Source organism: Pristis pectinata, chromosome 22 (genome assembly GCF_009764475.1).
Source record: "Pristis pectinata isolate sPriPec2 chromosome 22, sPriPec2.1.pri, whole genome shotgun sequence".
NCBI classification, from domain to species: Eukaryota; Metazoa; Chordata; class Chondrichthyes; order Rhinopristiformes; family Pristidae; genus Pristis; species Pristis pectinata.
Window position 1 is genome coordinate 9,458,234 of NC_067426.1, and position 12,136 is coordinate 9,470,369.

The window sequence follows — 12,136 nt, forward strand, 5'->3', positions numbered from 1 at the left end:
TGGCAAAGTCCAGGAGCTGAGTTATCATCATTAGCCAGTGGCAATTTTTTCTCCCCATGTAACCTGATTCCCATTAATTTTATGAGGGCTCTCGGGTGTCCTGTCGTCAAGGCAGTCATTCTCACATCACCTCTGGAATTCATCTATTTGTCTGTCTTTGGACCAAGGCTAATGAGATCTGGAGCCAAATGTTCCTGGAAGAAAGCAACCCAATTTTAAAGGAAGGCACTGATGCATGACAGGCAGTTTGCACTGAACATGTTAGTGACTTAAACCTAAATGGACTCTCATATACAAATTGACTGAAAACTTGGACGTGAATATTTATTTTGACGTCAAAGGCTTTGTTAATCATTCAAAACAGCTATCCTAGATTCAAGAACACAGTTGCTTTTGAAGAATCAGTCTTGGAAGTACAGCCTTTAATTCGGATGGCTGTTTCGCCAAAACTGAGTGTATTAGATGACAAAAAAATCTTTCACAATACTAGAGAGACAGAGATAAAGACTAGGATTGGTTCAAAAAGTGTAATTTATCTCCAGTTTAAGTTTAAATCATAGTGTTTAGAAAATAATTAACTAGATCAACAAAGGAATTTCAAATGGTTAGTGCAACAGGTTGCTTGCAGAAAAGGATAAGGTGAAAAAAAACAAGAGCACCACAGAGCTTTAAGCCAACAAACTGGTACCTGGCTGCTCTTTGAGTGCTTCAACACGTCTGAGCTCAGGATCCTCATCCACTGGTAATTCAATAGAAGTTTTTGGAAGTTTACGCTTAGCTGGAGAGAATGTGCACATTTTACAAATTTTACATGCACACATGGTTAGCACAAATATAAAATTTGCAGTTTCTTTCATTTGAAGATCATGTTTTTGTTTTAAATCAAGAGAAAGGAATTTTTTTTTAAATATTTAAACTAAATTAGCACATCCCAGGAATTGAAATATTCCAAGGAAAATCATTAGCTGCCGTAAAGGCAAATGCTGCATCAGGATTAGAAGTCCAAATGTCCAATCAAACAGCAAAATAATGCAAACGCTAGAAAATAAATAAAAAACAGAAAATGCTGGTCATACTCAGATCAGTGGGAGAGAGATGTTTAACGTTTCAGGTTAATGCAAAAAATATAACAAACAGGAGGACTAAGCTATCCTGCAGCTTTGAGCTTGCTCTGTCACTCATCGAAATCATGGCTGATATTCAACCTCAGCACTATTTTCCAGCACTATCCCCATATCCCTTTATTCCCATTAATCTATTGATCTCAGTTTTGAACAAATATAATTATTGAGCTTTCACCACTGTCCAGGGCAGAGAACTCCAAAGATTGATCGCTCTGTGTAGAAATTTCTTCTCATCACAGCCCTAAATTGCCTATTAATGCTGAGACTGTACTCCCTGGTCCTAGACGCTTCAAATCAGGGGAAATATTTCTCCTGCATCAAGCTGTGAAGCCCTTTTAATTGTGTTTTTAAAAAGTTTCCATGAGATCTCCTCTCATTATTCTAAACTCTAAAGAATATAGACCCAGTCCACGTGATCTCTCTTCGTACAACAAACTTGCCAATCCTGGAACCAGATTAGTAAATCTGCACTGTACCCCCTCAAAGGCAAGTAGATTCTTTCTCAGGTAACAGGGGAATACTTCAGGAATGGTTTCACTAAGGTCCAATACAAATACAACAAAACTTCCTTACTTCTGTACTCAAACCTTCTCATAGTAGAGGCTAATGCAGCATTTGCCATCCTAGTCGCTTGGTGTACCTACATGTTGATTTTCAGTGATATGCAAGCACATCTAGGTCCCTTTGAATATCAACACCATCCAAGCTCTCACCATTTAATAAGCACTTTGCTTTTCTGTTGTGTGCAAAGTAGGAGACCTCACAACTTTCCACATTATATTCCATTTACCATGTTCTTGCCCAATTGATCAGCTCATCCCTATCCCTTGAAGCTTCCTTACAATCACTTAGTGTCATCTATGTAATTTTACCATATTGGCCGATGATATTTTGACCCTCAGCCAAATTGTTGATATAGATTCTGAGCATTGGTGCTCAGAATCTGATCTCTGTGGTACTCCACTAGTCACAGCCTATTAATCCAAAAAGGATCCATTTATTCCCACTCTTTGCTTTCTGCTGGTCACCAATTCTCAATATTGAATTCATTTTCAGATAACCAGCCTTTCCAGTTTGGGTCAGAACTGCAAGATTATCAGTTTCTAATGTTAACTTGGGTTTTCTCCCTCCATAGATGCTACCTGACCTGCTGATTACTTCAACATTTATCTTTTACTTCAGATTTCTTTTATCTGAGGTGTTCTGCATTTTACAGTTCTCATATTGTTTCTGTTCACCCCCCCATCCTCATTCATCTCCCTTGGTTTACACTTGCCCCACAAAGATCAGCTATAATTAACAAGCCTTTGCTTCGTTGCTATGCATACAACAAGTCCTTGAAGTACTCACAGTAGATATTACAATTTAAAATGCAAACAGTAGATAGAAAATAACTTTAAAAGAAACAAATGAGGAAAAATACTTTCGATGTGCAAGTTGCTTACATGTGTTTAAACTTAAAGTTACTTTGATAGTAAATCCTCTGGATAATCAACAATACTCTGCATACAATAACAACATCAGAAGTAAATGGTCAGTGACCTGTTTTTACTGAAAACCTTTCAAGAAAGCAGTCATCATAGACTAAACTTTCTCTAGAATTCTCAGGATTAGTGTGTAAACTTCAGACATTTCGCCAGTCCTCTATTTCTCCAAGTATAGTCTTTGAAGTGCTTTATTTGGTATTGGTATGTTATTGACACTTGTACTGAGGTACAGTGAAAACCTTGTCTTGCATACCATTCGTACAGATCAATTCATTACACAGTGCATTGAGGGTAAAAACAATAACAGAATACAGAGTTAAGTGTCACAGTTACAGGGAAGTGCATTGCAGGTAGACAATAAGGCGCAAGGTCAAACAAGGTAGATTGCGAGGTCAAGAGTCCATCTCATCATATCAGGGAACCATTCAATAGTTTTATCACAGTGGGATAGAAGTAGTCCTTGAGCCTGGTGGTATGTGCCTTCAGGCTCCTGTATCTTCTGCCTGATGGGAGAGGAAAGAAGAGAGAATGACCTGGGTGGTTGGGTCTTTGATTATGCTGGCTGCTTCACCAAGGTCGCGAGAGGTATAGACAGAGTCCTTGGAGAGGAAGCTGGTTTCCGTGATGCGCTGGGCTGTGTCCACAACTCTACAGTTTCTTGCGGTCCTGGGCAGAGCAGTTGCCGTACCAACCCGTGATGCATCCAGATAGGATGCTTTTTATGGTGCATCGATAAAAGTTGGTGAGTGTCAAAGGGGACATGCCAAATTTGCTTAGCCTCCTGAGGAAGTAGAGGTGTTAGTGAGCTTTCTTGGCCATGGTATCTCTGTGGTTGGACCAGGACAGGCCATTGGAGATGTTCACTCCAAGGAACTTGAAGCTCTCAACCCTCAACTTCAGCACCATTGATGCAGACAGGTGCATGTACACCACCCCCTTTCCTGAAGTCAATGAAGAGCTCTTTTGCTTTGTTGACATTAAGGGAAAGGTTGTAAATGACACCATGCTACTAAGCTCTCTATCTCCTTCCTGTACTCCAACTCATCGTTGTTTGAGATACTGCCTACTACGGTGGTATCATCTGCAAACTTGTAGATGGAGTTCGAACAGAATCTGGCCACGCAGTCATGAGTATATAGGGAGTAGAGGGCTGAGGACCATGCCTTGTGGGGCACCAGTGTTGAGAATAATCCTTTTGGAGGTGTTGCTGCCTATCCTCACTGATTGCGGTCTGTTGGTCAGAAAGTCAAGGATCCAGTTGCAGACGGAGGTGTTGACTCCCAGGTCTCGGAGTTTGGTGATGAGTTTGCTTGGAATTATAGTATTGAAGGCGGAGCTGTAGTCAATAAACGATAGTCTAACGTAGGTGTCTTTACTGTCCAGATGTTCCAGAGATGATTGTAGGGCCAGGGAGATGGCGTCCACTGTAGACCTGTTTTAGCAGTAGGTGAATTGTAGTGGGTTGAGGTTGTCTGGGAGGCTGGAGTTAATGCGTGCCATGACCAGCCTCTCGAAGCACTTCATGATGGTGGATGTCAGAGCCACTGGTCGGTAGTCATTAAGGCATGTTACCTTGTTTTTCTTCATTACTGGGATGATAGTGGTCTTCTTAAAACAGGTGGGAAGCTCAGATTGAAGCAGGGAGAGGTTAAGTGTGTGCAAATACCCCCGCCAGCTGATCAGCACAAGATCTGAGCACACGGCCAGGGACACCATCTGGGCCCGATGCTTTCCTCAGGTTCACTCTCCAAAAGACTGGGCTTTATTTCAACCAGTTCAAATGGTCTCTAATTTTAATAATGAGTAGCAGTTGAAAAAGGACCACGTGCAATTTTCTAATGCTGAGGGGAATTGTCAACTCGACTGTAAACATTTAAATATTCCACAAAGTTGCAAGGTGAAGATCATAAGCAGAAATTTCCAAACCAAAAGAAAATAATAACCTGCCAATGATACCAGCTTTAGGTACCCACTTCTCCCTAGGTTTCAACAAGCTGTAATTTTTTGTTTTAAAAACACATATACTACTTATTACATACTGTATGTGAAAAAGTCAGTTAGCCACCCTTATCTAATATATAGTCTTCTGAAAAACCCAGTAACTGCAGAAATGATTTGAATATGCAACCACTATTGAAAGCAATATAATTTGCTATATTAAAAAAAAAGGCCATGTGCTTGCTTTGGCTGCCCTCAGCAGATTCAGTACACAAAACACTGAACATTACATTGATAGATTATATTATCCCCATGGTGTCAATGATATAGAGCTAGATTTGTGATCCCAGATAAAGTTACCTCCATCAAGACTTCTGGATGCCCGTTTGCTTGCAGTACGCTCAAAGCGGGGTGCTGGTCTGTCAATTAGGGCACTTGCTTCCCTGGTCTGAGCCTGTGTACGACCACTGTAACGAAATTTGGAACCTAGGGACAGGAACTTGCTTTTTGCTGAGGATTCTGGAGTCGTCAGCCTATTAGGAGTAAATGTCAAGTTAAAGAGCATAGACAAAGCGTGCAAGAATATTCTTGTATTCTTCTCTTGAACACACAAGATTGAAATTCATCACTTTTGGGGCAAAAAAAAATTGAAACTTTTTCAAAAATCTTTATAGGTACTTTGGGGACAAGAGAGTCTTTTTTGGGATTTTCCTGGCAATACACAGAAATCACATATACAATTGAAGAATTAAATTAATTACTCAACACAAATCCTTTATGGGATAGTTTTCAGTATTTTTAAAAAAAACCCTAACTATTTACTCAAGGGTATTTGCAAATGGGAAGGACTTGATATTAGACAAATTTGTTAATCTATTAAACACATTTAAATTTTCTGCACAGGATTCTTCCCTTTCCTGGCTTTGTGTTATGCACATTACCTGAAAAAGGTATGATTTTCCACACATACTTTCCACAATTTTTTGGCAGCACGGTAATTGGACAGCTTAAACCCAATAGTACTTTCACACTGATCCTGAAAAATGAATGCAGAACACAGGCAAATCCATGAACAGCTGGTACAGAAAGTTAACTATTCTTTAAAAATGTTACAAGGATCACCATAGCTTGAAAATATTGCAAACCAAAAAGTTATAGTTTTTTTTTTAAAAAGTATTGTGGAAAACTACACTTTTGTATATTGATATATTTGCCATGTTAACAGATGCTTAATTGATACTGCAGAAACTTGATGACAAGCGTTTTCTAGTCAATGTGAGAATGCTTGCCAATAACTTCAAAGATAGTGATCTTTAATATTTTTTTTAATCTTTTTTCCACATTACTTCTGTCTGGTGCCATGAAGTCCTTTGCTGACCAATAACTGGCTAAGCTGTCTATGAGTAGCGCAGACAACAAGGCAGGACACAAAACATTTTTAACCACCATTTTGTACAACACAAAAACTGGAACACACATGCAAAATTGCGACAGAACCCAAAATGTTATTAAAGATCGAAACAAAAAATGTTTCATAAAAACAGAAAATGCTGGAAACACTCAGCAAGTCAGACAGCATCTGTGGAAAGTGAGAGTTAAATGTTTCAGGTCCAGGACCCTTAATTCAAAATAGTTCTGAAAGGAAAGGGATAGGGCATTCAGCACCAGACCCTCTTCCCCTCATCACCCAACCTCCAACTCCTAACTTCCCAAGCTTATTCCACTATTGAATTTCAATTCTGGTTACTCATCTTGATACAACATAAAATTGTGCAAGGTATTAAAAACAACTTCTCAGCAAACAAAAAAATAGCATTCCATGGTTGCAAGACCTAGACAACATTCGGACATGGGTTAATAGATGGCAAGTTACACTCATGCCACAGAAGCCCCAGGCAAGAGTCCAACAACCTATTCTTGATGGTCAATGAAACTACCATAACTACAAACCTACCATTAACATTCTAGGAATCAACTCTAACCAGAAACTTAATTGGACCAACAAATTAAATACAGTGGCTACAAGAGCAGGTCAGAGTGAGGGCATCTTGCAGTGAGTGACTCAACTCTTGACACCCTAAGTTCTCTCCTCTTACATGGTACAAGCCAGAAGTGTGATGGAATGCTGTATATTTGTTTGGATCAGTGCAACTCCAACAAAACTGAAGCAACTCAACACCAGCCAGCCAAAGCAGCACGATTGGCACCCCATCCACCTTCAACTTTCACTTTCTTTACAGTCAGCAACACTGTAGCTGCAGCGTGCATAATCTACAAAATGGACCCCTGCTACTCCGACAGCCTCCCCAATCCTGTGACCTGCAACACTAAGTGAAAAGCATTAGGTACATGGGGATACAACCACCTGAAGGCTACCATCTAAGCTATACACTATTCTGACTTGCAAATACATTACCATAAATCCAAGAGTTTCTTACCCAGTAGCACTGTGGGAATACCTTCACTACAAGCTGGTCAAGAAGGTGGTTTATCACCAAATTCCCAAATGCAATTAGCATTACATGCTGGTCTTGCCAGCAGTTCCCATATTCTGAAAAATAAAAATATTCTATTAAGATCAGTTTTGAAATTTTCCATTGTCCAGGGTTTAACAGTTGTTTTTGGGTCAGGAATTGCAGAATTCCACTATCCTACGTGAAGTACTTCCTGACAGCACTCTTAAAGGAAAGTATAACTAAGTCGTTCAAGGCTATGCCTCTTGATTCTCAGGTGCTCTAACAAAAGACAACAATTTCTCTCTCTCAAATCCTCTAATCACCTTAAACACTTCAATTAGATCATCCTTTAATCTTCATGAGAATACAAGCCGAATACATCCAAATCAGCCCTCATAACTTAACCCACAACTTTCTGATGTTGCATTCTGTCAACAGCCAAATGTTTTTCCTAGAGGTGCAAAGACAGAACTAAATATATTTCTCAATACAACCAATGGCATAAGTTTCACTCTTTTATACTCAAGTTCCCTGGAGATAGAGGCCAACAGTTTAGTAGTAATGGAGATTTTAAAAAAATACACATGTTCAAAAATTTCTGATAAACATTCATGGATGAAATCTACTTCTCCAAAAGTTTCCATTTAGAAAATACTCTGATCTGTTCCTTATATCCCAAAGTGGATGGCCTCAGACTCCTCCACACTGAATTCCATCTGCTACCATTTTGCCCACTACCTTAATCAAACAACAGCCTTCATCAACTTTCTTTTATCCTATACTGGGACCCCAGTACAGAATCCTTAGGAAATGCTAAAACACAAACATCTATTTAGATCACATAAGCATTATCTCTACTTTTTAAACTAGCAACTTCTAAACTGTTAACCACAAGTGCAGACTTCCAATTTTGCCACAAATCTCTTGCATAGAAAAGGCTGAAAGTGTAGGGTTGGGAATAACAAGGCAGTTATTTGAACAGTAGGATTGAGATAAAATCTAACAGAAAAGTGCAAGTTAAAAGTTTTAATTGTAGTATTGAGCCATATGGTTGCAGATTTGACTTATAATAAGCAAGCAGATTTTGTTGAAATTCATCAACCTAAACAACTCTGTTACCTTCTCCAGTGATGTAATTAGATCTACTGATTATTTCCAGTATTTTCTGCTTCATTGAACAAAATACTAAACTTGACTATAATGTCTCACCATCGTGGTCAAATAGTTCACAACCAAATTCACTTCATCTCATCACATGCATGCCCCTGGCCTCTCCGCGACCACACTGATTCACTTTAAGCTACCATGGTTCATAGTTCTGCTTCATTCTTTTCTGTATTTGGTGCTGCAATAAAAAGCTTGCTTACTTCCTTCCTCTTAAAAGCCATACTTCAGCCTTGGCTTCACCCTATCCATGATATTCTATTGTATCAATCTTTCTCCCAACCTTCAAAGTTAAAACTAACTTGTTTTCTTACTTTTCCCATTTCTGAAGCATCTTCAATATGAAAAGTTAACCTTCCACCGATGCTGTTCGAGCTGCTTAGTGCCTCCAGCATTTTCTAGTTTTATTTCACCTAATAATGATCTCCCAAGGAAGGTTTAAGAACAAAAGTAGTCAGCACCAGTTGTACTAAATACCAGAAGATATTACTGCTTTCCTGAGGGCATAGTAATGGGGTGGATCAGAAAGGAATAATGATAAAAAAAACAGAATCTTAATGAGACCTAACAATTTATTCTGCCCACAGATGGCGCCACATCTATTTTCTAAAAACTCAAAAGCTTGTATTCTGGTTCATGTTTTACTGACAGATGGGATTACCCACTTAGTTTCACAAAACACAATGCTGAGCACATATATGGATTCTACCAACACAACAATAATTCCAAACACCATCCACCGTGCAGAGGAATTGGAGAGAGACAAACAAGAAACACAATGGCCACCAAATACAACGTTGAACATGAAGGCAATGTGATAAAACATCTTTTTGGTTGTTTATCACAATTATTCATGCCACCTTACTACATGAAGATTTCCTGTTGAGTTTCTTTGCATCAAAACAACGATGTTTCAAAAACACTCAATTGGTTGTAAGCAACATTAGGAAACCCAGATGTCATGAAAAGCCAGACACGAATCCAAATTTCTTTATTTCAAATGTTGTGTTAAATACAATTAGCTTGCTTGGATAAGGACCTCAACAATAGAGAGTAACAGTTTTGACTTTTCCCAGAAATTTGTTTTCCCACTTCACTGTGCGTTTCAATCTCCTCCCATTAAAAAAAAGTTATCCTGTGCATAGATTTGCATCCAGTACCTTCATGGGTATGTTATTTTTCTGTGTCACAGTCTCGGTCATACAGCATGGAAACTGGCCCGTCACATCCATGCCAACCAGTGGGACCCCATCCATATTAATCCCATCTTCCAGCATTTGGCCTAAACCCTTCTATGCCTAGGCAGTTTAAGAGCTAGACACTTCCTAAGTGCTGTCAGCAATTCTGCTTCTATCACTCGCTCCAGCAGTGCATTCTAGGTACTCACCACACACTGGATGAAAAAGTTCCTTCACATTCCCTCCAAACTTCTTACCCCTTACATTAAATCTATGCCCTCTAGTTTCCTTCATCTCCGATAGGGTCAAGCTTCCTACGGTTTTAACCTATCTACAACCTTCAATTTTATTTACCTCAGTCATGTCCCCTCTTAAACTCCTCCACTCCAGGGAAAACAGACTTAGCCTCTCCAGTCCCTCCTCATAACTGAAACACTCCATTCCAGGTCACACCCTGGTGAATCTCCTCTGCACATGGTAAATTGGGAAGCCAATGTTAAAAGATACTACAGTAAGCAAGCATTACTAACATTTAAAAAAGGTACACAGCTTGCAACTTATATAGCCCTTTAAAAGACACAAACATCCAATGGGAAAAGTGGTTAAAGGCAACATTAGATCAAAAGAAAAGGCTTATAATGTTGCCAAAAAAGTGGTAAGCCAGAGGAACTGGAAGGTTTCAGAATTTAGCAATCTTTAAGCAAGAGGGTTGTGGAGACTTGGTCACTGGGTGAAAAATAACAATACTCCTGCCAGTTCAGAACATCATGCCAGAAAGACTTGCTTAATTCAAAGTATATATGTGAATGAGCTTTATATATTTTTATATAATGAGTAACTTCACTTTCCAAACTTGCATGAAACTGGAGAAATACCTCTCCTGGACGAATTTTGATGAAGAAGCTGCTGCGTTTGTACGAAATCTTCAGAACTTTAGGCCAGGCAAAGCGGTTTATTCGGAGCCTGTCTTTGTACACAAGGAGGCCACCTGAAGATACCCCAAGCATGATGTCCACTCCTTCCAAGTCCTAAAAGTCAAAGCAATTAAAATTATTGAATATTAAGAGCTGGCATGTTTGAACCAAAAGGGAAATACCTAATTTGTTAATCCTGTTAAACCAAAAGCTTATATATCCCTGATGCCCAAAAGGCACAAAAAACAGTTTTACATCTTAGAAACTTCTCACCCCATCATGCACTTAACTAAAATGGTTGGTAAAGTCTGCTCAATAACTGCAAGAATGAAATTTATTTCTTCATTCAAAACTTTGCACGGTAGTGCAGCGGTTAGCATAACACTATTACAGCGCCAGCGACCTGGGTTCAATTCCGCTGCCATCTGTAAGGAGGTTGTACGTTCTCCCAGTGTCTGCGTGGGTTTCCTCCAGGTGCTCTGGTTTCCTCCCACATTCCAAAGACATACTGGTTAGGAGCTGAGGGCATGCTATGTTGGTGCCGGAAGAGTGGTGACACTTGCAGGCTGCCCCCCCAACATATTCTCAGTAGTGCAAAAAGATGCATTTCACTGTGTTTCAATGTACATGTGACTAATAAATATCTAAATCTAATATCTAAAATATGCCTTTAAAATTATACACCCCCCCCCATTTAAGAACAGTACTCACCATTGAACTGTCCAGCTAACTGAAAAGATTTCACTGCAACTTTTAAGTCCCAAAACTTTAATTATGGAAGTAGAGATTTAAAAGACTGATTCCTTCAGTATGGGGTGGTAAAGCTGGTTATTGCTCAGATCACCAAAAAAAAAGTGGGCAATGGAACGATTCAAACAAGTTTCTATTTCAGGACCGTAGATTATCCCACTATTGAAATAGACAAATTAGTATAATGGTAGCAACGTGCTATGGAGGAAAACAAAATTCACATTAATTATACTTCATTACTGTCCCAGGCAAAGTCAAAATCATCTTGTTCTATCCCTGCCACAAATGCATTCCTAACCCAGTCACAAGTTCACTCTCCAGTATTTGGAGCCATTTTTAATTAGGAAATAAGAGTGGTGATAATTATAGTGAATGATGCTTTGGGATCACACCATACTAAATAAAGTAAGTCTTTAATCAGTTTTCAAGAACACAATTTTAGTTTAAAGTTTAATTAGTTTATGGATTTCAAATAATAATGTGAGGAAAAAAAAACAAAATGCTGAAAACACTCAACAGGTCAAGCAACACTTGTGATTACAGAAAGATAACATTTTGGGTCAAAGACCTTTCATTATAACTGGTAAAGGTGAGAAAACAAGTTAGCTTTAAGTTGCAAAGAGGATAAGATATCTTTATTAGTCACATGTACATTGAAACACAGTGAAGTGCATCTTTTGTGTAGAGTGTTCTGGGGGCCATGGATAGGGAGGGATGCTTCTGTCAAAGGAAATACCTCCAACGCAGTCACAGAATCAGAGCTATACAGCATGGAAATAGGCTCTTCAGCCCAACTAGTCCATGCTAGTCCCATTTGCTCATCTAGGCCAATCCCATTTGCCTGCATTTGGTCCAGATCCCTCTAAGCCTTTCTCATCTATTCACCTTAACAGTTGTAATTGTACCCACTTTTACCACTTCCTCTGGCACCTCGTTCCATATACCCATCACCCTCAGTAGCCCTGTAAACCTTTCTCACCTTAAACCTATGCCCTCCAGTTTGACTCTCCTACCCTGGGAAAAAGACCAACTGTCTACCCTATCTATGCCCCTTTTGACCTTATAAACTTCTAATAAGGTCACCCCTCAGCCTCCTTCGCTCCAGAGAAAAGAGTGCCAGCTTAT

The 12,136-nt window shown here is 39.3% G+C and overlaps 1 protein-coding gene across 9 annotated transcripts in view; it reads right to left on the minus strand.

Moving 5' to 3' along the window:
- The window catches only part of epb41a (erythrocyte membrane protein band 4.1a), a 157,201-nt gene that overhangs the window by 34,555 nt on the left and 110,510 nt on the right, over positions 1-12,136 (minus strand). For all 9 annotated transcript variants that reach the window (XM_052036179.1, XM_052036180.1, XM_052036177.1 and 6 more), the window contains 4 exons: positions 10,223-10,375; positions 5,491-5,585; positions 4,910-5,082; positions 689-778 (listed from right to left, as the gene is read on the minus strand). In XM_052036179.1, coding sequence (XP_051892139.1) covers positions 689-778; positions 4,910-5,082; positions 5,491-5,585; positions 10,223-10,375 — 511 coding nt within the window. The remainder of the gene's footprint in view (positions 1-688; positions 779-4,909; positions 5,083-5,490; positions 5,586-10,222; positions 10,376-12,136) is intronic.